Source organism: Callospermophilus lateralis, chromosome 18 (genome assembly GCF_048772815.1).
Source record: "Callospermophilus lateralis isolate mCalLat2 chromosome 18, mCalLat2.hap1, whole genome shotgun sequence".
Lineage (NCBI taxonomy): Eukaryota > Metazoa > Chordata > Mammalia > Rodentia > Sciuridae > Callospermophilus > Callospermophilus lateralis.
Window position 1 is genome coordinate 16371875 of NC_135322.1, and position 27571 is coordinate 16399445.

General features: G+C 37.7%; 1 protein-coding gene across 3 annotated transcripts; it reads left to right on the top strand.

Annotated features, from left to right (window-relative positions):
* The first annotated feature begins 5457 nt into the window (after window positions 1-5457).
* Znf570 (zinc finger protein 570) lies at window positions 5458-27347 on the top strand. 3 transcript variants are annotated; one of them, XM_076837689.2, is made up of 5 exons: window positions 5458-5554; window positions 6281-6461; window positions 12451-12577; window positions 12909-13004; window positions 25346-27347. In XM_076837689.2, exons 2-5 carry the CDS (start codon window positions 6336-6338, stop codon window positions 26701-26703), a joined length of 1707 nt encoding a protein of 568 aa, XP_076693804.2. In that variant the 5' UTR covers window positions 5458-5554; window positions 6281-6335; the 3' UTR covers window positions 26704-27347. The 3 variants fall into 3 exon arrangements, with proteins under 3 accessions (XP_076693804.2, XP_076693803.2, XP_076693805.2); XM_076837688.2 differs by having other exon boundaries at window positions 6286-6461; XM_076837690.2 differs by lacking the exon at window positions 12909-13004 and having other exon boundaries at window positions 6286-6461.
* Window positions 27348-27571: the final 224 nt, after the last annotated feature.

The following is a 27571-nucleotide window of genomic DNA, read 5'->3' on the forward strand; positions in this document are numbered from 1 at the left end:
ATTATTGGATCTTCTAATTCGTGAACAGAGTATATCCCTCCATTTTTTTTTTTTTTTTTAAAGAGAGAGTGGGAGAGGGAGAGAGAGAGAGTGGGGGAGGGAGAAAGAGAGAGAGAGAATTTATTTTTTTTTAATATTTATTTTTTAGTTCTCGGCAGACACAACATCTTTGTTTGTATGTGGTGCTGAGGATCGAACCCGGGCCACACGCATGCCAGGCGAGCGCGCTACCGCTTGAGCCACATCCCCAGCCCTATCCCTCCATTTTTATTATTAATTTTTATCAATATTACTTTGTGACATTTCAATATAAATGTCTTGCACATTTTTAGTTAGATAGATGATAAGTATTTGACATTTCAAAAGAAGTTTTTGGAAGAGTAATGTTTTAATAATATTTATTCCACACAAAGTCTTACATAATATAATTTATCTGTGTTACCCTCACGAATATAGATCTATGCTATGTATCTCCTTAAGTATCTATAAGATTTAGGAGGATCATTTTTAAAATATCATTTTCAATTTGTTGTTGCATATGTGCATTCAATCTTTTACTCTCTTATATCCAGAGACTTTGCTAAATTCACTAATTAATAGTAATACATTGGTTCATTCTTTTAGTTTTGTACACAAACCTCTTTTTTTTTTTTTTTTTTTTTTTTTTGGTGCTAGAGATTGAACTCTTCTTACCACTGAGCTATATCCCAGACCTTTTTATTTTTTATTTTTATTTTTTAAAAAAATATTTATTTTTTAGTTTTACGTGGACACAATATCTTTATTTTATATTTATGTGGTATTGAGGATCGAACCCAGTGCACTGTTCATGCTAGGCAAGCACTCTACCACTGAGCCACAAACCCAGCCCCTTATTTTTTATTTTTGAAATAGTCTCACTAAGTTGCTTAGCGCCTTGCTACTTTGCTGAGTTTGGCTGTGATTCTCCTGCCTCAGCTTACCAAGTGTTAGGTTTACAGGTATGTACCGTAGCACTTGGCTGTACACAATAATTTTCTCCTGAAATCATGTTTTATTTCTTCTTGGACAATCTTTAGGCTTTTATATCTTAATCTTTCCTATCTTTGGCTTGCTTTTTGCTCTATGATTGCTAATACAATGTTGAATAAAAGCAGTCATAATATTCTTTTCACAATCCCGATTGCTGAGAAAGACATCATCCAAATTTTATTGTTAGGTATATTCTCTCATGTAAGTTTCTACACTGTTTTTTTGTTAGGTTATTTAAAAAAATTTTTTTTTGTAGTTGTAGATAGATAGCATGCCTTTATTTTATTTGTATACTTTTATGCAATGCTGAGGATCAAACCCAGTGCCTCACATGTGCTAGGCAAGCGCTCTGCCACTGAGCTGCCACAAGAGCCCCAGCCCTTGATAGGTTATAAAGTTACCTTCTATGAGTGCTGAAAGTTTGTTTTAATGATGAAAAAGTGTTGAGTTTTGTAAAATGCTTTTTCATACATCAAAATGGTTATTTTTCTATTAATGAAATGTGTTGCATTAATTGATTTTCCAAATTAACTCTAACACTTTACTACTATTCAGAGTCCACTGAGGCTGAGTTCCATCCAACTGAATAGAGGCAATTCCTTGAACTTTGGGGCAGGAACAGGATCTTCCTGCAGCTTAGTTCTGCAGGTGAGGAGTAGACTGAGAAGTGGCCTGTGGGTCTCCTGGACATCCATCTCTAGGACTCTGGGTGACTTTATGTGTGAGACAGTGGGGTCACAATATATAATGACCTATCACACTGGTCATTATATATTACCCTTGTTATATATCACTGCTTTCATTTTGTTAATACTCCATTAAAGATTTTTGCATCCATGCTCATGAGACAGTTGATCCATGATTTTATCTTCCCATATTGTCCTTTTCAGGTTTTGAACCCAAGATTATGCTGGCTTCATAAAATGGGTTAATAAGTACTTTCTGTATTTCTATCTTTGAAAAAATGTGTACCATATTGATTTTATAGATTTTCTGTCTATGTTGTATTACTGAGGATTGAACCCAAGGGTTAGGGGTAGCACTCCACCAGTAGGATTCACCTCCAACCCCCAATTCTTTTTGTTTTGAATTTTGAGACAGAATATAAGTTGTTCAGGCTGGCTTCAAACTTGTGATCCTGCTGCCACAGCCTCCTGAGTACCTGGGGCTACAGGTGTACGCCATCACACCTGGCTGGTTTTATTGCTTTCTTGCAGTACTTTATGGTAAAAGCCCACTGGTTATTAGCATTTCTTTGTCAGGGCTTTTTTCTCCTTTTATTTTATTATTGTAGTACTCAGGGTTAAACCTAGTGCTTTGTACATTGCATGTTAGGCAAGCACTCTATACTCCCAGCTCTGTTTTTTCTTTTCTTTTTTAAATAAGGGAGAAATCACAAGATTCCTCCCAGAACCTCAATATTTATTTATTTATTTTTTAGTTATAGATGGACACAATATCTTTATTTTGTTTGTTAATTTTTATGTGGTGCTGAGGAGTGAACCCAATGCCTCACATGTACAAGGCAAGTGCTCTACTCCTGAGCTACAACTGCCAGCCCATTTTTTCTTTTTTAAATAATAGATTAACTTATCAGATTAAAAAATTTTTTTTGGTACTGGGAATTCAACCCAGGGTGCTTTGCCACTGGGCTACATCTCCCGCTTTTTTATTTTATATTTTGAAACTAAGATATTTTATACTTTGAGACTACTTTAAAAAAAATGCACATAATACCTTTATTTTATTTATTTATATGTGGTGCTGAGGATTGAACTGAGTGCCTCACACTTGCCAGGCAAGCACTCTACCATTGACTTATAGCACTCTACCCAGCTCCTGTGAGACTACTTTTTTTATATTTTGGCACTAAGTTGCTTAGGGCCTCACTAAGTTGCTCAGGCTAGTCTGGAACCTGTGATCCTGCTGCCTCCACTTCCAGAATTGCTGGGATTACAGTTGTGTACCATGGTATCCAGTCACTTTTTTGGATTTTATTGATTTTAGTAAATTGTATTTTCCCAAGAATATACATTTTATCCAATTTTTCAGTTATTGTTGTAAAGCTAGTAATATCTTAAAGTAATATCTTAATATCTACAGGATGTACAAGTGTCATTTTTTTTTCATTCCTGATATAGGTAGTGTTTTTATTGACTTTTATTAATCTTTTTCAAAGGTTTTATACTGTACACCTTTCAAATAACCCAATAACCATTTAAGTGATATTATGTTACACAGAATACAAGAATGTTAATCATATTATTTACTTCTCTTGTTTTGGCCTTAATGCTATTATTTTCACAAAATTGTTTCTATGTTATAAACTCAAAATTACATTTTTTAAAATTTTTGTTTAAACAGTAATTTATCTCTTGGAGAGACTTAATAATGTCTTACTTTTTTATCACATAGTTGCCATTTCTAGTACTTTTTATTTCTTTGTGTACACCCATATTCCATGAACTACCCAACTAAACATCTATTAAGTCTCTTAAAGTTACCCTTCAGCTCATTAATATTCTACTCACTGTTTTTTTTTTGGGGGGGGGGGTCGAGTATTAAGGATTGAATTCAGGGGCACTCAACCACTGAGCCACATCCCCAGCCCTATTTTGTATTTTATTTAGAGACAGGGTCTCACTGAGTTGCTTAGTACCTTGCTCTTGCTGAGGCTTTGAACTCCCAATCCTCAGGTCTCAATCTCCCCAGAGGCTGGGATTACAGGCAAGTGCCACCAGGCCCAACCTATTCACTATTGTTTGAAAGTTTCTTTGTGTCTCTCCCAACAACTCAAATGGCATATGGCACACAGTAGGTGGTTTGTAATCTTATACCACAGAGCAGAATTCCAAGGTCTGTTACAAACATTCCTACTCCATTTCCACAAATCAGTCCCTAGCACAGCACATTCCCATAGTTTACATTTAAAATGTCACATACATTCTTGCCCCACGGTGTCAAACCCTCTCAGCTGGAAGCAGCCACAGTAATAAGGAGGTCCTAAAATTACATGGGGGAATAGAACCAGAATTAGACAGGCAGATAGGCAAGGGTCAAATCCAGAGAATGGAGGGATTGAAATGTTAATTGCTTCAGAGCCCTTCCTCCACCCCTATCAAGAACCAGCCCCAGCTCCAACCCACTGCTAAGATAACCTCTCCCAGGAACTGTCCGTCCCTACAGGGAGTTGCTAATTAATTCGTCCTGGGCCTGGTTCCTGCTCTGTTCACTCCTCCCCGACCCCTCCAGCCCACCTGTTTCCCACCTTTTAGCCATCCCGCGGAGCAGTTCCTGGACCTAGCACACAGGAAGAAGACAGATATGGGGAAGACAGCAGGAGAACAAAGGAAGTCTAGTACATATAAAAAGGCAGAACACTTTCCTGGGATACCAGGTTACCAGCTATGTTCTCCCTTCTCCTCCCTGAATAAGTCTGTTACCCCTTTTAAAATAAACCCTGCTTTATATGCTTAAAAAATGTCATATACATGTAACAATCATACACATGATTACAGAAATGTAGCGTGTGCACCCCAACACAAAGTTTCACATAATTACATTCACAATATAATGACACAAATGATCATGTATCCACACGCAAAAGCACAATCAGATGACTTGAGGGGAGACAATAAATAAGAACTTTAAATACAAATACTAAGTGTTCTAAGAGAGTACACAAAGATTAAGGAGCTGTGGAGTGTGAGGGAGAGGCGTCATTAGAAAGAGCTTCTTTGGAGGTGTGGCATTGGTATCTGTATATATGCAGAAAGAGAAACTTCAAGAAACCTGGTAGAAGAGCCATTTTAGGGAGAGAAGCCATTCACACCCACTGTCACCAAATCACAAAAACAGTTACCACCTGCCAAGGGTGACACTCTCTGTCCTATCCGCGCCCCTCCCAGTCTTCACGGTAACCAACCCGGGACAAGAGGCCCTGAGGCGGGGAAGCAGGACTGGGCAGAAGCATCGTACACCTGCGCCCTTTGCCTCCCTGCACCCCGTTTCTTCGAGTATTCCCGCGCACACTACGAATTCGGCACTCACCCTCTGCGGTCCGGGTGCAAACCTCTTCCCCTGCGGCGAGCGCGCTCTCTTGGTTCCCCACCCAGGTTGCCAAGGGAGGTGTGTCGAGCGCTTGTGTCTGCGCACTTCAAACCCAGACCGTATAATGTGACCCTCTGCCCAGTCCCCGTGCCCGGCCCAGTAAGAGATCAGAGAAATCAAGACTTTCGGACACCGCTCTGGAAAGTCAGGGAGCTGCAGGAGTGGGAGAACCCAGCCCGGAGTGGCTCCCGCGGAGCCGGACTCAGCAAGGCTGTGGCCTTTTCTGCCCCCGGACTACGTTTCCCAGCGGCCCCCGCGGGAACTGGGCCGGCAGCCTCTTTGTGTCCTCGGGGGCCGAGGGATTTGAGGTGCTTCTTTCCTGGCCCGCTAGGCAGGGTTCCGTCCAGCTGAGCGAGGCGGGCGAGGCCCGAGTGGCGGAGACTCCCCGAGCCTTGGGGCGGGAAAGGGATCTTCCTGCAGTTCAGTTCTGCAGGTGAGGTGTGGGCCAAGAAGTGGCCTGTGGGTCTCCCGGACTCCCGTTCCCAGGTCCCCTGAGTGACTCTACGTGTGAGACTGTGGTCGGTACCGAATCTTGTGAGAGTGTCACCCGATGTGCGTGACCACGTCGTGTCTGTGTGACTGTGGGTGCGAGTGAGCCTGTGGTTGGTACCGAGAGGGTGAGATTGAATGGGGCGCGAGTGGGTAGGTGTTCTCCACCCTCCGTGGTGCCAGTCCCCGTGGCCTCTTTGTGACTAGAGTGTGTGACACCCCCTGCCCCTGATACCCTAACTGTTGGAGGCTTGAGGTGTGTGTGTGGTGGTGGTGGGGTTCCTGTTTGAGACTGTTTATGCCCCTGGCCTTTAACTGACGTGTGTGAAGCCGTCGTTAACACTGTAATAGTTTTTAAGATTTGGGGTATAGGAGGGACTGAGCGAGATTGTGTGCCACTCAGTGTCTTTTAGCCAAGTACTGTCAGTGTGCCACCAAATTTCGGAATGACTGATCTGTTGAAAAGGAGGACTGTAGAGTCAGTCAAACCTTTAGCTGATCTTGATGCTCTTATTTGTTACATGTCTTTTATGTAAATGATTACACTCCTCAGAGTCTTTGTTAAATCTGAAAGTCATCTGCTAAATGATAAATTGGGATGTGATTTAGGAATGGATTAAACTGTATGCAAATAAATTCCTAGCTCTTCCTTATGCTTTCTTTATTTGAGGGAAGATTGCAACCAGAAGGAAGAGAAGCCTAAAAGTCTAGACTGGTAATTCTGGATGCTGCAAGGAAAGTTTCTCATGTTCCCTTTCCCATGTCAGTCAACTGAGGTCACTGCTATTTCTCAAGTGAAGAGCCAGGAGGAAGAAAGAATGGCTGTTGAACTTCTTAATGCCATGTACCAGGTGAGTTAGAATTTTCTCTTTCCTGAAATACCGCCTTGCTTTTCAAAACAAACATTAAACATTAACTTTCCTTCTGCTGAAACTTTCTAAGTAGCCAATCATTTCATTTTTCAAAATTCTCTAATAGGGGCTAGGGATATAGCTCAGTTGGTAGAGTGTTTCTCTCATACACAAGGCCCTGGGTTCAATCCCCAGCACTGGGGAGAGGGAGGAAACTCTCCAAACTCTTGGCATCTCATTCAGAATAAAAGAATGGCCTGCAGAGCCCTACTAACTATCCCCCTTGACTTTATCTAATTTCACTCATTCAGTCAGTTCTTACTTCCTTGTAATGACTTAAATACTTTTTTTTTTTTTTGGTGGTGCTGGGGATTGAACCCAGGGCCTTATGCATGTGAGGCAAGCATACTACCAATCTGTATTCCCAGTCCCCCAGATACATTCTTTTTTTTTTTTTTTTTTAAAGAAAGAGTGAGAGAGAGAGAGAGTTTTTTTTTTTTTAATATTTATTTTTTTTAGTTTTTGGTGGACACAACATCCTTGTTTTTGTATTTGGTGCTGAGGATCGAACCTGGGCCGCACACATGCCAGGCGAGCGCGCCACCGCCTGAGCCACATCCCCAGCCCCCCAGATACATTCTTAATGCATGGCTTTGCATTTTCTATTCCCTCTTCCTGGCATCCTGTTCCCTCAGATAACAGATACAAGCCAGCTTCTTCATTCTAATCCCTTCCCAAACATCATTCAAGCATTCAATGGACTTTTATTAAGAACTTATTAACTTTGGATACCACAGGGCTTAGTGTTGGTCCTCCTCCTCTATCTAAACTCACTCTTAGGAGATCTCATCCTATCTCATATCTTGACATACCATCTATTATGCTAACAACCATCAAGTTATATACAGTTTAGACCTCTCTCCTGACTTTTTTTTTAAAGAGAGAGAGAGAGAGAGAGAGAGAGAGGAGAGAGAGAGAGAAATTTTAATATTTTATTTTTTAGTTTTCGGCGGACACAACATCTTTGTTTGAATGTGGTGTTGAGGATCGAACCCGGGCCACACGCATGCCAGGCGAGCGCGCTACCGCTTGAGCCACATCCCCAGCCCTCTCCTGACCTTTATATCTGACTGCCTACTCAACATCTTCATTTGGTTTCATAATATCTCAAATGTGAACATTTCTCAAATTGAGTAAAATGAGCCAATAGAAGTTTGGGAGCATGAGTGACATGATTTGATTCTCATTTTAGTAGGATCACTCTGGTTGCTGTTGAAAATAAACTGAATGGAACAAGGATAGAAAAATGGAAATCAACCAAGAAACTCTTATATTACACCCCTATCACAAGCTAAACTCTTCCATTAGGGAGTTCTATTTGTTCTACCTTTAAAACATATCTAGAATCACAGATTACTTTTTACTACCAGCATTTCCATTCTGTTCAGAATCATTTCTCACTTGGATTAATGCTATATTTCTCCTAACTTAAATTTCTACTTCCATTCTTATTTTCTTTTAGTCTATTCTCAGTGGAGCAGCCATAGTAATCCTGTGAACATATATTTCATGATAGTCTTTATAGGGATGGGGTGTGAATGGAAGTAATAAAGAACATAGACAACTCTTTCAAATTATTGTAAGGATAGGAGAAAAATGGATGATAACTTAAGGAAAAAATGTGGTTAACTAGGTTTCAGAATAGTGGGTGCTATACTTTGGATCTTGAATGTCCCCCAAAGGCCCAAATGCTGAAGTCTTGATCCATAGCCTGTAGCACTAGAGGGAGGTGGTAGAAGACCTTAGTCATTAGTGGTATTCCCTAGAAAGGGATTTTGAGACCCTCACCCCTTCCTCCATCCCCTCCCTCCCTCTCCCTCTCCCTCCCCCTCCCCCCTCCCTCCCTCTCTCTCTCCCTAGTCCCCTCCCTCCCTCTCCCTCTCCCTCCCCCTCCCCCCTCCCTCTCTCTCCCCCATCAAGTGAGCACCTCCTCTGCCATACACTTCCACTATGATATAATGCACAATCACAGTTTCCAGCACAGTAGGGCCAAGTGACCACAGACTGAAGCCTCTGAAACCAGGAGCTGTTATCATAATTTGTTAGGGGTTAAATTTTTTTTTTTTTTTTTTTTAAGAGAGAGAGAGAGAGAGAATTTTACTATTTATTTTTTTAGCTTTTGATGGACACAACATCTTTGTTTGTATGTGGTGCTAAGGATCGAACCCGGGCCAAACGCATGCCAGGCGAGCGCGCTACCGCTTGAGCCACATCCCCAGCCCGGGGTTAAATGTTTTAAGTTTAGAATTTAAACTCCTTATGAGTTGATTATTGCAGGTATTTTGTTTCAGTAGCAGAAAGCTGACTCACACCATGCATATGTTTTGTAGCCTGATGTTAACAATTCAGTAGAAAGGGATATTTTGAAGATAAAGGGAGAGGAGGGAATTGCTGGAAAAATGTGCTTGAGTAGGTAAGAGGAGCTGAGAGGAGCTGAGAGGTTAGCCTTTTCTAGGAAAATGAGCTTTCATTTATATTAATAGGGGCAAGTTAGAGTATGTAGGTATGGTCAATGTATCGGCATTAAGGGAGTTTGTGGAATTTCTCTTCAAATGGCTTTTGTTTTTAATAATGTCTGTTTGTTTTAAATAGACTAAAATAGGACAAGAATGGAAGTAGAAATTTAAGTTAGGAGAAAAAACAAACAGAACACCAAATCATCATATGAGAGTCAGGATGGAGGAGAAGGAGGTATTGAAGATCTGAGGAAAAAGGGGAAAGTATCAAGTGGTCATTTAAAGGAGTGGGGAAACATGCTAAGAAATGTATCATGTAAGAGAGCATTTTGGCTCACTTGAGATTAGTGATCATGAATTTAAAGTGAAACTAGTTAGCATAGTGAAGTTCAACTCAGCTGGGTGTAGGCACAGAGTAAGTGGACTGATGGCTGTGGTTAACCAAATCAGTACAATCAAAAGAAGGGCAGGGAAGTTGAGGTTATATATAAGGGATGGTTATCACAAATTGTTGTGTTACAAAGTGAGGTTGTGTGGGATGAGGAATAGTGAAAATGCGGTAAGATCATTGAATTATAAGTTCTAGTGGGGTCAGAGTTACCCTGACTGGGTATTAGAGAGCAACACTTGAAATATAGGAGGTATAAATCAGAGTAGGACAATGAAATTATGGAGGCATTGGTGCTTACTGATAAGGTCATGAAAGTAAATGACTGTGGAAGTATGGAGGAAAAGATTATTGTAGCAGGAGAGGACTAACAGACTAAATTGTTGGGAGTTACTTATATGGATATTGAAATGGCCAAATATTAGAGTAACAATGAACCAGGTGCTGAAGTGTTCAAGGAATGACAGAGATACCTACTGGGAATTGTAGACAACTAAAATAAGGAGGGATGGTGAATGACATGGTCTGATTTCATGAGGTTTAAAACTGTCTTTTAAAAAGGAGGAACGGGGAAATGGAGAGGTCACCTGCATCACTTCCAAACACCATGGCACAAGAAATGTGGGAAATAAGAGTCATCAGATGACAGGGCATCAGAGAATTAGTCTACTTAGCTGGAAGCCATGTTTTTCTAAGGGCAAAAAGTGAAGGGAACTATTTTTTGTTTCAGACTGGTTTGATTGATAATTATGAATGAATTTTGAGGTATATTTGTCCTTCAGAATCTCTGGAGTATTCGTTCCAGGACCCCTGCCAATACAAAAACCCAAGAATGCTCAAGTCTCTATCATAAATTAGTATAGTATTTCCATATAATCTCCCATATGCTTTTTTTTGGGGTGGTGGTACTGGGAATTGAACTCAGGGGCACTTACTGAGACACATCCCCAGCCCTATTTTGCATTTTATTTAGAGATAGAGTCTCAGTGAGTTGCTAAGCACCTTGTTTTTGCTGAAGCTGGCTTTGAACTCGTGATCCTCCTGCCTCAGCCTCCCAGGCTTCTGGGATTATAGGTGAACACCACAGTGCCCAGCCCTCCCATATATTTTAAATCATCTCTAGATTATTTATAATATTTAATACATGCCAAATGCTATGTACATGCATTATTTAGGGAATAATGAAAGAAAAAATATCTGTACAATTCAATACAGTCAATATTTTCTCCAAAAATATTTTTATCTCAATGCAGATGCACACAAATATGAGGGATAACTATATTATCATAATTTGTTAGGGGTTAAATGTTTTAAGTTTAGAATTTAAACTCCTTATATTGACTTGGTTTTTATTTTTGTTGACTGTATAGATTAATTTAAATCAAAGAATCAGTGAAAATGTCATATATAAATATGTATACATTTACTACATATGTTTTTATAAGCTAAGGAAAACATTTTGGTAAGAATATATACTATACCAGCCAAACCGTTAGCAGTTGTAGAGAGGGAGCTATTCACATTGTACTTCATATAATTGAGGGAAAAAATGTTACTGAGTTGAAAAACTCTGGGAAACTTTTGTTTCTATGGGAACAGTTCCTTTAATGGAGACAAAACTATCAAATGTAAGAAAAAGTCATTTCTTTTTATTGCCCTTGACATAGTCACATCTTTTACTTTTGTAAAAAAAAATTAATTAAAAGTCCACACATTATACTAGTTTCATCAGCAAGTGGTCACATTAAAGAAACACATATTTCTTTTTTTCTTTTTTTTAAATTTTAGTTTCTTTTCTTTATTTTTTAATTTTTTAAATATCTTTATTTTGTTTATTTTATGTGGTGCTGAGGATTGAACCCATGGCCTCGTACATGCTAGGCCAGTGCTCTACCGCTGAGCCACAACCCCAGCCCAAAACACATATTTCTTTACTCAAAAACTTAAAAAGCTGGATTGAAGTATTTGAATTTTAATGGAATTGATGATTTGCTATGCTTGGTTTTTAGAAATATGCCAAGTACTTCCTGATGTCACTTTTTAAACCCCTATAGTTCTTGAAATTTTCAAACAATTCATTCATTAATTCAGGTTATTCGGTATCTGAATGCCTCATGTGGATCACATGCTGTCCTTTGAGGATATACCAGTGACCAAAGCAAAAGCACTCTTCCTTCATGGAGGTTGAATTTTAGTGGGGGAAAGAGGACAGACAATAATAACAAAACAAGTACTTTGAAGGAAAATAAAGCAGGGTTATGAGAACAGAGAACTGGATTAGGAGCATGGCTCTGTGTGTGTGTGTGTGTGTGTGTGTGTGTGTGTGTGTGTGTGTGAGAGAGAGAGAGAGATGGATGGGGGATTGAACTATATCCCTGGCCCTTATTTTATTTTATTTTGACACAAGATTGTCGCATCTCACGACTAAACCAGTCAGGATTACTCCAAGTGAATCTAGGGAATAAATAAAGACACAGACACAGAAAGTACCTTTCCTTTGAGTTAGTGACCACTCCTCAGCTGCAGCTCCCACAAGGGGGGCAAGGCAGGCAAGAAAGAGAGCGAGGAGGAGAATGAGCTGAACCCTTTTATTGGGAAGAAGCCATTCAAATGAGGCAAGGGGTAGGATTACAAAGGAACAGGTTGAGTGTAGCTCAACCCCTGGTGGGTGACGCCTATACCTGGAGCCATGCCTCACTATCTGAGCAGGGTAACACCCAAATTACTGTTACCTGGCACTGCTGTTCCAGACTGAAGGCAATAATTGGTCAAAACCCGGTGCTTCAGGACTTAAGGGTATTTGCATCCAGGGCAGCTCCCGACACAAGATCTTGCTGAATTGCTGAGGTTTTTGGCCTCAAACTTGCAAATCCTCCTCCCTCAGCCTCTTAATAGCTGGGATTACAGGTGTGCACCATCATGCCTGACCAGCATTGCTCTTTCATACAGAATAATCTAGGCCCTCAGGGGGAACATGGCAGACATATTTAAGAATGTAGTATAAGGGAGAACCCTGTATGCTTGGGTTAGAGTAAATGATGTGAGCACGATAAGGGAGGAAGTTAATTCATTTATTTTCTTTCAGGATTTGGTGACCTTCAGAGATGTGGCTGTAGACTTCTCCCAAGAAGAGTGGAATTGTCTGGATTCCTCTCAGAGGCATTTATACAGTAATGTGATGTTGGAAAACTATAGGATCTTGGTGTCATTGGGTAAGGATATCTTCCCCTTACAGAACTGTACTTGTACTCATAAGGGGCTCTTTGCTACCACCTTTGTAAATTTTTGGATACCTGCTATCCAAAAGTGTCTGCTGGCTGTGCCAAACAAATGGTTTAATGTTTGTGACATTGGCAATGGATAGGTCTACTGTTGACCTATGTCTGAAGCTTTATCTTCCCTGTCCTTCTGATACATGTCCTTTAGGCATTTTTCTTTGACTTCCTGTATGTAAGCTCCATCTTCCCTGACTGTCCAAGGATCCAATCTGAGTTTTGGGCTATCCATAGCATGACCAAGTACTGTTTCTTTCCATATGTGCAGGTCTTTGCTTTTCTAAGCCAAGTGTGATATTATTGTTGGAACAAGGAAAAGAGCCATGGATGGTGAAGAGAGAGTTCACAAATGGCTTGTGTTCAGGTGAGTGAAGAGGAATAGGCAGGAAAAAACCTTTGCAGGTGGGAAGGGGATGTGGCTCATTGGCAGAGCATTTGTCTAGCATGTACAAGGTCCTGGGTTCCATCCCCAGCACTGAAAAACAAACAAAACCTTTGCAAATGACAGCTCAGTTTGATTCAAAGAAATCACCTCTTCATTATTATTTGTGGGCATGCTCTCACATGTTCTAGGGCTTAATAGAAACTTGGGGCCTTCTAGGATGTTCTCCCACATGTGTTATTGTTAACTCTCCTTTCACACTTTGCCCTCTTCTTTCTTATAACTTGTTTAATATTCTCTGAGTCCTGTTTCATTTCTGTTTCATAATCTTATCCTAGTCTTTTTTTTTTCTTTTTCTTTTTCTTTTTTCTTCTGGCACTAGGGATTGTGACCAGGGCTTAACACATGCTAGCTAGGCAAGCGTTCTACCATGAGCTCTATCCCCAGCCCTCCTCTTCCAGTCTCTAAAAAAATCTCTCTCAAGCTGGGCACAAACCTGTAATCCCAGTGACTCAGGAGGCTGAGGCAGGAGGACTGCCAGCTCAAGGCTAGCCTGAGCAATTTAATATGACCCTGTCTCAAAATTTTAAAAAAATAAAAGGGGGACTGGGGTTGTGGCTTAGTGGTAAAGCACTTGCCTAGCATGAGTGAGGCACTGGGTTTGATCCTCAGCACCACATATAAATAAATAAATAAAAAGGTATTGTATCCAGCTACAACTAAAAAATACTTAAAAGGGAGCGGGGGCTGGTGGAGTGCCCCTTGGTTTAATCCCCAGTACAAAACAAAATAAAACAAACAACTTTTCCCAATTTTGAGCCATACATATACCCCTAAATGAAGTACCAGGTTCAAATCCTGCCTGAAACTTACATGCCAGTGAAATTTTAGGAATGTTGCTTAACCTGTATGCTTTTTAAAAAATATAGTTTTAGTTGTAGATGGACACAATACCTTTATTTTATTTATTTATTTGTATGTGGTGCTGAGGATCGAACCCAGAGCCTCACATGTGGTAGGCAAATGCTCTACCACTGAGCTACAATCCCAGCCCTTTAACCTGTGCTTTTTGTTTTATCATCTCCAAAATTGGATAGTACTTTTTAAAAAATATTTTTAAATTGTTGACAGACCTTTATTTTATTCATTTATTTGTATGTGGTGCTGAGAATCGAACCCAGTGCTTCTTACACCAGAGGCAACTGTTCCACGACTGAGCCACAACCCCAGCCCCCCTGGATAGTACTTTTAAAGTGCTTTGAACAGTGGGACTGGGGTTGTGGCTCAGTGCACATGTTCAATCCTCAGCACCACATATAAATAAACAAATAAAATAAAGGTATTGTGTCCATCTACAAATAAAGTGTGTGTGTGTGTGTGCGCGTGCACGTGCATGTTTTGAACAATTCCATCTTATAGTATGAACTCAATAACTATTAGCTGCTATTAATAATAGAAGTTTCCAAACTAATTTTTTTCTGAATGATCACTTCATTTACCTTTAATCAACATTTTTTAATTTTCATTTTAAATAGGGTTTGAATCCTATTCCCCAGCTCACTCCCCAAGATGCTCAGGTGTTATATGTGTGTATAAATAATCAAACAATTAACAGGCTAGCAGTGGAAATATGGTATAGCTATAGAACAACACATATGAAGAGAAAGCTGACAGCTGACATCAAAGAAGCTCAGAGAAAAGGTGAGAGGCAGAGGAGTACAGGTAACTGTAAAGATGTTGGTCTTTAATGAAAACAGAGGTCAGCAGCTAGAAAGCATTTAAGGGCGACTAAGAATTTAGTATTGCAATGTAGGAAGGAGTGTCAGATAGACATAGGAAACAGGTAAAATGAAAAACTAATGTTCATTGTAAACATTCTGTCAACTCCATTCCCCAGGTCACTTCTCAGTTGCCTCTACCCAATCCTTTATGTCCTTGATCAATTTTCTAAGAAAAAAACTTTAATATGTTAGTATCAAAGGATATATGATTAAATTTCATTGATTAACATTATTAGATGAATCACACTAATATACATTATCGTATGTATGTAGTTTAAATAATAGAACAAAAATCTTTTTACTACTACTATGTTTTCTTTTGTGGTACAGGGAATAGAACTCAGGGCCTTGCACATATTCTACCACTGAGCTACAATCCCACCCCTTTTTTATACTTTTATTTTGAGACAGGGTCTTGATAAGTTGCCCATGTTGGCTTTAAATTAGCAATCCTCCTGCCTCAGTCCTTCTGAGTGGCTGGGATGACAGGCATACACCACTATGCTCGGCTCCACCTAACTGCTTCTTAGCATGAGAGAAAATGGTCAATTCTATCGCAAGCCCTTGAAGGCCTCTTTGTTTTTTTTGTTTTGTTTTGTTTTTGTTTTTAAAGAGAGAGAGAGAGAGAGAGAGAGAGAGAGAATTTTTTTAATATTTATTTTTTAGTTCTCGGTGGACACAACATCTTTGTTTGTACGTGGTGCTGAGGATCGAACCTGGGCCACACGCATGCCAGGCGAGCGCACTACCGCTTGAGCCACATCTCCAGCCCTTGAGGGCCTCTTTGTAATGATACATGACTCCTCTACCATGGCCCATCCCACCCTCACTGGGTATCCATTATCTTATATTTTGCTTATCATGTCCTGGCTTCTCTTTATAGTTGTGAGATCCTAAAACAAAATGTACACGTGTATGTGTGTGTGTGTGTGTGTGTGTGTGTGTGTGCATATATACACATATATATATTTACACACACATAGTATGTTTTCTTCCAAAAAAACTTAGGAATAGGGCTGGGGTTGGGGCTCAGTGGTAGAGTGCTTGCCTCACATGTGTGAGGGACTAGGTTCAACTCTCAGTATTGCATATGAATAAATGGATAAAATAAAGGACTATCAACAACTGAAAAAAGGTTAAAAAAAAAGTTAAGAATATACTAGTGAAACTTCACATCACATACAACTGCAAGAATGGGAACCTAATTAGAATAAGTTATACTCCATGTATGTGTAATATGTCAAAGTACATTCTACTGTCATAGATCAAAAAATAAATAAATAAAATCTCCATAATGAGAGTCAGAAAAATATGTTGAGAATATAACTGGGTGCAGTGGCACACAGCAACTCGGGAGGTGAGGCAGGAGGATCGCAAGTTTAAGGCCAGCTTCGACAACTTAGTGAGACCCTGACTCAAAAAATAAAAAGAATTGGGGATAAAAAAGTTGAAAATATACAGAGAGAGAGAGAGAAAGATATAAACAGTATATTTATGCATAGTACATTTTTTCAACTTTATGTATTTATTTATATATCCTGTAGGTATATGTGTGTGTGTGTGTATATATATATATATTCATTCTTTTTATAGATAAAAACATTCTATGCATGTGATTCAGTGACCTTTTTTCATTCATAAATGAAATTATGTCCTTGAGATTTAATCCATGTTGATTTTTATAGCTGTGGTCCATTGATTTATTTTTTAAAAAATTTTTAGGGCTGGGGTTGTGGCTTAGCGGTAGAGCACTCGCCTTGCACGTGTGAGACCCTGTGTTCAATCCTCAGCACCACATAAAAATAAATAAGTGAAATAAAAGTATTGTGTCCAACTACAACTAAAAAATAAATTTAAAAAAAATTTTTAAATGTCCTCCATTGTGGATTTTATCCACTGATGGTCACTTCAGTTGTTTACACTTTATGTTATTATAAATGTTACTTCTGTGAACATTATACATGACTTCTGATGTACACATGCTGGAATTCATGTAGACAGTGTAGCCATGAATTTATTAGATAATGCTTGTATTAATTTACATTTCAAAAAGTGGTGTGTGAGAGCACCCATTGCTCAACATTCATAATTTTTGAGTTCAAGATTCTTTGCCAACCTGTTAGGTAAATAATATCCCTATACTTACAATTTGATTACTAAAGATATTGACCATCTTTTCCCATTTATAATAGCCATTAGGATTTCTTCTTTTGTGAAGTGCCTACTCCAGTCATTTGCTCATTTTAAGAAAAGTGTTTGTGGTGTGTATGTGTGCACATGCATGTATGACAATACATATATATTTTTCTTATATATTTGTAGTTCATATTTTTTATAATAAATTATTCTTAGGTATGTTGTGAAGTCATATAGATATTCGAAATTTGTCATCTAAAGATTTTTATTGTATATTTAGGCCCATGATCCAGTTGGGATTGATTTTTGAGGATTATTTGAAGTAAGAATTTAATTTCTGTGCCTTATAAAAAACCAATGTCCTAGATGTTTATTGAATAAATGATCTCTTTTTGCCTGTGGTTCTGAATATTACCTTTTAATATATCAAATTTTACTATATTTATGTGTGTGATTTTGAGCTTCATCCTATTCCATTGTAAGTACTACACTTTTTAATTTTATTTTTAAAATTTTTAAAAATTTATTTATCTATTTTAATTTGTTATATATGACAGCAGAATGCATTTCAATTCATAGTACACATATAGAGCACAATTTTTCATGTCTCTGGTTGTACACAAAGTAGAATCACATCATTCGTGTCTCCATTCATGTACATAGGGTAATGATGTCCATCTCATTCCACTATCTTTTCTACCCATCTGTTACCTCCTTTCCCTTCCTTCCTCTTTTCCCTATCCAAAGTTCCTCCATTCCTCCCATGCTCCACCTCCACCCCCCAATCTCCACTGTGGATCAGCACCACATATCAGAGAAAACATTCAACATTTGGTTTTTGGGGATTGGCTTACTTCACTTAGCATAATGTTATCCAACTCCATCCATTACTTGCAAGTGCCATGATTTTATTCTTTTTTAATGCTGAGTAATATTCCATCGTGTATATATAGTACCACATTTTAAAAAATATTTATTTCTTTTTAGTTGTAGGTGGACACTTTACCTCTATTATATTTTTATGTGGTGCTGAGGATCAAACCCAGTGCCTCATGTGTGTTACTCAAGCGCTCTACCACTGAGCCATAACCCCAGCCCTAACTCTAACTTTTTTTGTTTGTTTTGGTACTGGGAACGGAATCCAGAGACACTTTACTGCTAAGTCATATCCCTAGTCCTTCTTATTCTTTTATTGAGACAGGGTCTTGCAGAGTTACTCATAGCCTCACCAAGTTGCTGATGCTGCCCTTGAACTTGTTATCCTGCTGTCTCAGCCTCCCAAGTTGCTGGGATTACAGGTGTGCAACACCATAGCTGAGCATAGTTGTTGATATATGTTCATTTGATCAATTTCATTGACTGTTCTGGTCAAATCTTATGTGTACTTAATGATTTTTTTTTTTTAATTCAGGGGCTCTTAACTACTGAACCAAATCCCTAGCCCTTTTTATATTTTATTTTTGAGACAGGGTCTCCTAAATTGCTTAAGAGTCTTGCTAAATTGCTAAGGCTGGCTTTGAACTTGCAATTCTCCTGCCCCTGAGTCCTGAGCCGCTCAGATTTCAGGCATGCACCACTGAACCTGGCTTTCTTTTAATGTTATAATTTATTTTCTCTTATGAAGTTATACATTAGAACGTTGTTTTGTTGTGTTGTATAGATTTATATTTGTCATTTTCTTTTTTCATCCCAGAACTTTTTGCCAAAGCAAATTCTTTATAAATATTTTAGAGGCATATTATTCATATAAACTATTTTGCTATTGTTGTTATTGCTTTGTTCATTTGTTTTGTATGTTGATTTTTCTGTCTCGCATACAAGAACAGATTGACAGATATTTATATAATCTCTTTAGAAATATCTTTCCAGGGGCTGGGGATGTGGCTCAGGGGTAGAGTGCTTACCTAACATGTGTGAGGCATTGGGTTCAATTCTCAGCACCATATAAAAATGAATAAATAAGATAAAGGTATTGTGTCCATCTACAACTAAAAAAAAATTTTTAAGGTCTTTCCACACATTTCTGACTTTTGTTATTGATATTAAGAAGTCAACTCTCAATCATGTCTTATTCCTTTATACTTTTAAGAACTTTCTTCTCTTGTCCTTGTTATTCTATTTTCAGTATTGTATCTAGATACAAATTTGTTTTATTTTATTTATGCTGGGGATAAAACCCCATACTTCATACATGATAAACTACGAGGTCTACCACAGAGGTGTACTCCCTAGTTCTCTTGATATTTAACTGTATTTGGGATTTAGTATGTTCATTCATGTAGCATATGTCCGAATTTCCTCCCCTTTTAAGTCTGAATTAAGTTTCATTTTATGTGTATACTGCATTGTTTATTCATTCATTGTTGAATACTTTGGTTGCTTCCACCTTTTGGCTAGTGTGTAAAACACAGTTATGAATGAGTGTACAAATATCTCTTTGGTTCTCTGTTTAAGGTACTTTGGGATACCTGCCCAGAAGTAGAACTGTTAGATTCCCTTGGTATTCTATTTCTAATTTTTTAAGAAACCATCATACTGTATCCCATAGTGGCTGCACCATTTTACATTCTTACCCGCAATGCACAGGTGTTCCACTTTTCTCCACATCCTCACTAACTTTCTGGTTTTGTTTCATTTTGTTTTAATAGTGTCCATCCTAATTGTGGTTTTGGTTTGCATTTACCTAATGATTAATGATGTTGAATATATTTTCAAGTGCTTGTTTGTTGTCTATTTGAATATCTTCTTTGGAGAAATGTCTACTCAAGTCCTTTGCCTATTTTTGAATTGGGTTTTTGTTGTTGAGTTGTAGGAGTTCTTTATATACTCTGATTATTAATCCCTTATCTGATAAATGATTTGTAAATATTTTCTTCAATTCTGTTACTTGCTTTTTCACTTTCAAAAGTTTTAGATTTGAGGGCTGGGGTTGTAGCACAATAGCGGAGCCCTTGCCTCGTATGTATGAGGCACTGAGTTTGATCCTCAGCACCACATAAAATTCAGTAAAGGTATTGTGTCCATCTACAACTAAAAATATTTTTTTAAGTTTTAAGTTTTTAGTCCAATTTGTTTATTCTTTTGTTGCCTTGCTTTTAGTGTTATAACTAAGAACTTATTGTCAAATCTAATGTTATGAAGTTTTTCCCCTCCTTCTTAGAGTTTTATAGAGTAGGTCTTCTTTTTTTTCATTTTGAGTTAATCTTTGTATACCTTGTAAGGTAAGAGTCCATCTTCATTATTTTTCATGTGGATACCCAACTTTCCCCAAACCCATTTGTTGAAAAGAGTGTCCTTTCTCATTGAATGGTCTTGGTACTCTCGCAGAAAATAATTCAACCACATATGTGAGGGTCTACTTCTGGGTTCCCTGTTATATTCCATTGGTTTGTATGTTTGTAGTACACTGTTTTAGTTACTGTACCTTTGTAGTAAATTCTTTTTTTAAATATTTATTTATTTATTTATTTTTAGTTTTGGGCGGACACAACATCTTTGTTGGTATGTGGTGCTGAGGATTGAACCCAGGCCGCACGCATGCCAGGCGAGCGTGCTACCGCTTGAGCCACATCCACAGCCCTGTAGTAAATTTTGAAATCAGAAAGTGTGAGACCTCTGACTTTCTTCAATTTTTCAACATTGTGCTATTAATAATTTCTTCAGATTTTCTATTTCTAGAAAAAGATTGTTGGAATTTTAATATGGATTACATTGAATTTGTAAATCACTTTGGGAAGTTTTGACATCTTTTTTTTTTTTTTTTAAAGAGAGAGTGAGAGAGGGAGAGAGAGAGAGAGAGAATTTTTTAATATTTATTTATTTTATTTTTTATTTATCGGCGGACACAACATATTTGTTTGTATGTGGTGCTGAGGATCGAACCCGGGCCGCACGCACGCCAGACGGGCGCGCTACTGCTTGAGCCACATCCCCAGCCCAAGTTTTGACATCTTAATATTAAATCTTCCAGTGAATGAACAGAGGATGACTTTCCATATATTGGTATCTTTAATTTCTTACAGCAATATTGTTTAATTTTTAGGATATAAGTATTTCACTTCCTTAAGTTTATTCCTTATTTTTTCATTTTCTTTTCAGATTATTTGTTGTTAGTGTCTGAAATGCACCTGTTTTTGTGTATTGATTTTGTATCCTGACACTAAGCTATGACTCCAGCTCTGCTGAATTCTTTTATGGGTTCTGGTAGTTTTTTGGTAGAATTTTACTTATTGCTTACAAACTCGGGTCCCTTTAATTTCTTCATCTTTCCTCATTGCTTTAGCTAGGACTTCAAGTACTGTGATTTAATAAAAGGGACAAAGGAGGCATTCTTGCCTTGTTCCTGATCTTGGAAGAATATTTCAGTCTTTCTTTATTGAATGTGATCTTTGCTGTGAGATTTTCAGACCTATATAGCTTTTATTATGTTTTAGAAGTTTTCTTGTAGTTTGGGTTTGTTGAGAGTTTTTAACCATGAAAAGTTGAAAGGATACAAAAGGTTGTTGAATTTTGTCAATTGTTTTCCTTCATTAATTGAAATGATCATGTGGTTTCTTTCATTCTGTTATTATGGTGTTTTATATTGATCAGTGTTCATATGTTGAAGCTTCCTTATGTTTCAGGAATGACTCTCACTTTGTATTGTATAATTCTTTCAGTATACAGTTGAATTCTGTTAGCATTTTGTTGAGGATTTTTGCATCTGTATTCTTACAAAATACCAATCTATGGTTTTCTTTCTTTCTTTTTTTTTTTTTTTAAAGAGAGAGGGAGAGAGAGAGAGAGATTTTTAATATTTATTTTTTAGTTATCGGCGGACACAACATCCTTGTTTATATGTGGTGCTGAGAATTGAACCTGGGCTGCACACATGCCAGCCGAGCGCGCTACCGCTTGAGCCACATCCCCAGCCCTGGTTTTCTTAATAATATGTTTGGCTTTGGTATCAGGATAATGCTGACCTCATATAATGAGTTTGGATATCTTTGCTCTTCGATTTTCTGTTTGAAGAGTATTGATATAAACTCTTTTTTGAATGTTTGACAGAATTCATCAGGTAAGCCATCTGATCCTAGCCTTTTCTTTGTTGGAGAGTTTCAAAAGATTGACTCAGTCTTCTTATTTATAGTAGTGTTGTTCAGGTTTTCTGTTATGTTATGATTTTGTTTGGGTTTTGAGCTTTCAGGTATTTGTCCATTTCATTCAAGTTACCCAGTTTGCTGGCATACAGCAATTCATAGTACTGTCTCGTAATCCCATCTGTAAAAGTGATAGTAATGTCACTGTTTCTGATTTTACTTAGGTCTTCTCTCTTTATTTTTTTTTCCTTAGTCAATCTAGCTAAAGGTTTATCAGTTTTGTTATCTTTTCAAAACATAGCTCTTGGTATATTTGTATATTTGATTCTTTTTCAGAGTATTTTTCTTCCTGAAACATAAGGAAGCTTCAACATATGAACACTGATCAATATAAAACACCTTAATAACAGAATGAAAGAAACCACATGATCATTTCAATTAATAAAGAAAAACATTTGACAAAATTCAACAACCTTTCTTTTTTCTCTCTCTTGCCTTCTCTCTCTCTCTCTCTCTCTCTCTCCTGGACCTAGTTATTGAACCCAGGGCCTCTTGCATGTGAGGCAAACACTCTCACTGACCTACACCCCTCTACCTTTTAATTTTTCAAGTTTTTTTTTTCTTTTAGTACAGAGGATTTAACTAAGATGTGCTTTACTACTGAGCCACATCCCCTAGCCCTTTTTATTTTTCATTTTGAGACAGGGTCTCATTTCCTTCCACCTCAGCCTGCTGAGTTGCTGGGATTACAGATGTGCGGCCACCACACCTGACTTGATTTTGCTCATTTCTTGTAAAGTTTATTTCTAGCGAATTTTCCCCATTTGGTGATGGTGTTGTCAGTGCTAAAGGTATCTTCTTAATGTTAATTATCTTATTTTTAAATTTATTCTAAAATTGGAAAATACATTTGTATTAGATAAAAATGTAAACGTATAAACAATAACCTCTCCCATAGCCCTTATGTTCTATTATGTGCCCTCTTTTTAAAAATCATTTGTGGGTTTTATCCAAACCACCACATCAACAAACTTCTTTTTTTTCCAATTTTTTTTAGTTGTTGAGGACCTTTATTTTTATTTATTTGTTTACATGCACTGCTGAGAATAGAACCCAGTGCTTCATACATGCTAGGCAAGTGCTCTTATCACTGAGACACAACCCCAGCCCACAAAATTCTTTTTAATAACTACTTTTATTCTTATTATTACTATTATTTATTTTTGACATTCCTTGCCTAATATATTTTAATACCTTGTTTTTTATATTGAAGTATATTTGATTCTTTTTCAGAATATTCATGAAGCAAGTTGTTATAACCTTTACTATCATGAGGTATTATTGCAGTCCTGACTCCTTTTTTGTTTACATTTGCCACTTTTGCTGATTTCTTCTCTTTTCCTATATATCTTAATGTTGGGAATGCTCTGGGGTTCATTCCTTGCTCTTTCCTCTTCTCTTTATCTAAAACACTCATTTTTTCAGATACATCTTTAAATACTATCTTATAAGCTGACAACTTCCAATTTTAAATGTCTAGTCCACACTTACCTCTTAACTTCCAGCATCATGTGTTCATTTGCCCACTCTAAAGGACACCTTAAAAACGTTTAAAACTGAACTCCAGATCTTTCAGACCTTTTTGCCCAGACCTGCAATACCCATATCACTATTGATAGCTACTCTATACTTCATTGCTCAGATCATAAACTTTGAAATTATGCTAGATTCATCTCTATCACATGTCGTATCCTGTCAGGATATCTTCTTGGATCTACCTATAAAATATACTGAGGATCTTACAACCTCTCCATACCTCCACTAATATCTATCTGATGTGAATGGCTATCATCTCTCACTAGAATGACTCGAATAGGTCTCCTTACTTCTCCCCTTGTTTCCTACCTTGCAATAATTTTGTAATACAGCAACTGTCCTCAGAACACTCCATCTGACTATTCAGAGCGAAATGCCTATAACATTTAAGTAATCTGGTCACCCTTTACCTCCTAGCTTCATCTCCTACTACTCAGTCCTTTCTAGCCATACTTCTAGTGTGAAAAGGAATAGTCCTTCCCACTATTCCCTAAATATATTAGGTATGCTTCTACTTTTATGTCTTTTTAAACTGGTTCTCTCTTCTGCACAAAATGTTTTTTTCCTAAAAATATAGGTAACTAATTTCTTCACTTCATTCAGATCTTTGCTTGAATGTTAACTTATGAATTATTATCTTTTGGTACCATGGAGTGAACACAGGAGTGCTTTACTACTGAGCCTCATCTCCAGCCCTTTTTATTTTTTATTTCGAACCAGTCTGACCTTGAACTTGCCATCCTCCTTCCTCAGCCTTTCAGGTTGCTGGGATTATAGGCGAGCACCACCACACCTGCCTGACTTATTAATGATTCTTACCTTTGACTTCACCAGCACTCCTGATTTCCCTTACCCTGCTTTCCTCTTCCTGAAGCACTTAGTTTCTTCTAATGTACAATAAAATTTACTTACTTATTTTCAGTCTCTTCTAAGAAATAAAGCCCATGAAGGTAAAAATGTTTGTTTTATGGCATTAAAAGCATCTAGGACAGTGTCTAGCACTAAATATTTAATCTAAGTTCTTGTTCAATAAATGTTATTTTTTTAGTTGTCAGTGGATCTTTTATTTATTTATATGTGGTGCTAAGGATCGAACCCAGGGCCTCACACATGCCAGGCAAGTGCTCTACCCCTGAGTCACAGCTCCAGCCCCCAATGAATGTTCTTAAATGAAACAGCTATAAGAATGGAGACTATATCCATGTCTGTATTCTTAACATAGGTCTAAAATTATATCCGAGTCCAACCATATCCATAATTCCTTCTTGCCCTGAAATTGACCTTACTGATTTTCTTATAATTCTAATCATTCCTCCTCAGGTTTCTAAATTTATTTATTATTTCAATTATTTCAACTTATTTCACTTTCTCTTCTTGCCCACTTCAAAACTATGAAAGCCAATGTTCTTTTGGGTTTCTTTGCTATAAAATTCACATGGTTAACTTTATTTCGATACCAGGGATTGAACCCAGACGGGCTTAACTATTGAGCCACATCCCCAGCCCTTTTTTTATTTTTTATTTTGAGATAGGGTCTAAGTAAGTTGCTTAGGGTCTCACTAAGTTCCTGAGGCTGGCTCTGAACTGATATTCCTCCTGGCTCAGCCTCTCTCAAGTCACTGGGATTACAGATGTGTAACCAGATCACATGGTTAACTTTATGAATGTAATTTAAGAAATGATCTTTCTGGCACAGAATAGAAGAGACATTTTTTTCTTATTATTTTTTCAGGCTGGGAATCTATGTATGAGACTAAAGAATTAATGCCAAAGCAGGAACTTTATGAAGAACAATCATCCCAGAACATAATGGAAACACTTACAAGCTTTGGGTTTGAGTACTCCAGTTTGAGAGAAGACTGGAAATGTGAAGGCCCTCTTGAAAGGCTACCAGGAAATCAGAAGGCATGTTTCAAGAAAGAGTCAATCCCTGATGAAGAAGCCTTTATTGATGAGAGAAAAGAAGAATATAACAAATCTTGGGGAAGTTTCCATCAGAACACTCTGCTTCATACACAACAGATAATCCCCAAAGAGGAGAAAGTATATAAACATGAAACATATAAGAAAAGCTTAAAAAACAGTTTGGTGGGTACTAAACCCAAGAGTGTCTATGCAGAGAAGAAACTTTTGAAATGTAATGATTGTGAAAAAGTCTTTAGCCAGAGCTCATCCCTTACTCTTCATCAAAGAATTCATACTGGAGAGAAACCCTATAAATGTGTGGAATGTGGGAAAGCCTTCAGTCAGAGATCAAACCTAGTTCAACATCACAGGATTCATACTGGAGAAAAACCCTATGAATGCAAGGAATGTAGGAAAGCCTTCAGCCAGAATGCACATCTAGTTCAACATCTGAGAGTTCATACTGGAGAAAAACCTTATGAATGTAAGGTATGTAGGAAAGCCTTCAGCCAGTTTGCCTATCTTGCTCAACATCAGAGAGTTCACACCGGAGAGAAACCTTATGAATGTATTGAATGTGGGAAAGCATTTAGCAATAGATCATCCATTGCTCAACACCAGAGAGTTCATACTGGAGAGAAACCTTATGAATGTAATGTTTGTGGGAAAGCATTTAGCCTTCGTGCATACCTTACTGTACATCAGAGAATACATACTGGAGAAAGACCTTATGAATGTAAGGAATGTGGGAAAGCCTTCAGCCAGAATTCACACCTTGCTCAACATCAGAGAATTCATACAGGAGAAAAACCTTATAAATGTCAGGAATGTAGGAAAGCATTCAGCCAGATTGCCTACCTTGCTCAACATCAAAGAGTTCATACTGGAGAGAAACCCTATGAGTGTATTAAATGTGGGAAGGCTTTCAGCAATGACTCATCCCTTACTCAACATCAGAGAGTTCATACTGGAGAAAAACCTTATGAATGTAATGTTTGTGGAAAGGCTTTTAGTTACTGTGGATCCCTTGCCCAACATCAAAGAATTCATACTGGAGAGAGACCCTATGAATGTAAAGAATGCAAGAAAACTTTCAGGCAACATGCACACCTTGCTCATCATCAGAGAATTCACATTGGGGAATCCCTCTCACCACCCAATCCAACCAATCACCAAGTCTTATAAATTCAATCTCCTAAATATTTCTGGAACTTTTACTCCTTATTTTTAATATTGTTACCTTAAGTCTGAGATTCATCTCACATAGATCAGTGTTACAGCTTTCTAATGGGCCTTCTGGTATTCTTTTTTTGCCACCCTTAAATCCATTTCCCATAATGCACCCAAACTGAAGTTTTAAAGTTTAAGAATTAACATATCTCTAGTTAAAACTGTTTTTTTCCAGGGCTGGAGTTGTGGCTCAGGGGTAGAGTACTTGCCTAACATGTGTGATGCCCTAGGTTCAATTCTCAGCACCGCATATAAATAAATGAATAAAATAAAGGTCCATCAACATCTAAAAAAATATTTTTTAAAAAACTGATTTTTGCTAGCTATTGTTTTTAAACTAACCACCCAATCCAACCAATCACCAAGTCTTATAAATTCAATCTCCTTTAAAATTTTCATCACCTTTAAAATTGTCAATGAGGCTCTCCATTATCTGGTTCTTACATTCCACATAGCCTTATTTTATTCCAGTCTCTTCTAGGCATTAGGTACTTCCCAGAACTAAGAACTTGGATTCTGGAAAATTACTACTAATGGCATTGTGTGACTTTGAACAACTTGTTTGAATTGTCTAAACATCAGGATTTTTTTTCAAATAGGGATGACAAAAGATACTATATTGTAGAAATGTATTAAATGAAATTGTGTCTGTTGTAAATTGTTGCCTATTAAGTGAGGAATTTGCATGTAAAATACTTCACATAGAATGTCAACCATAGCAGATAACCTAAAATGTATTGGGTGCCTACTATGCACTAAGCACTGTTATACATACTCAACATACATTAACTCATTCACTCCTCAGACTTAAGACAATATTCAT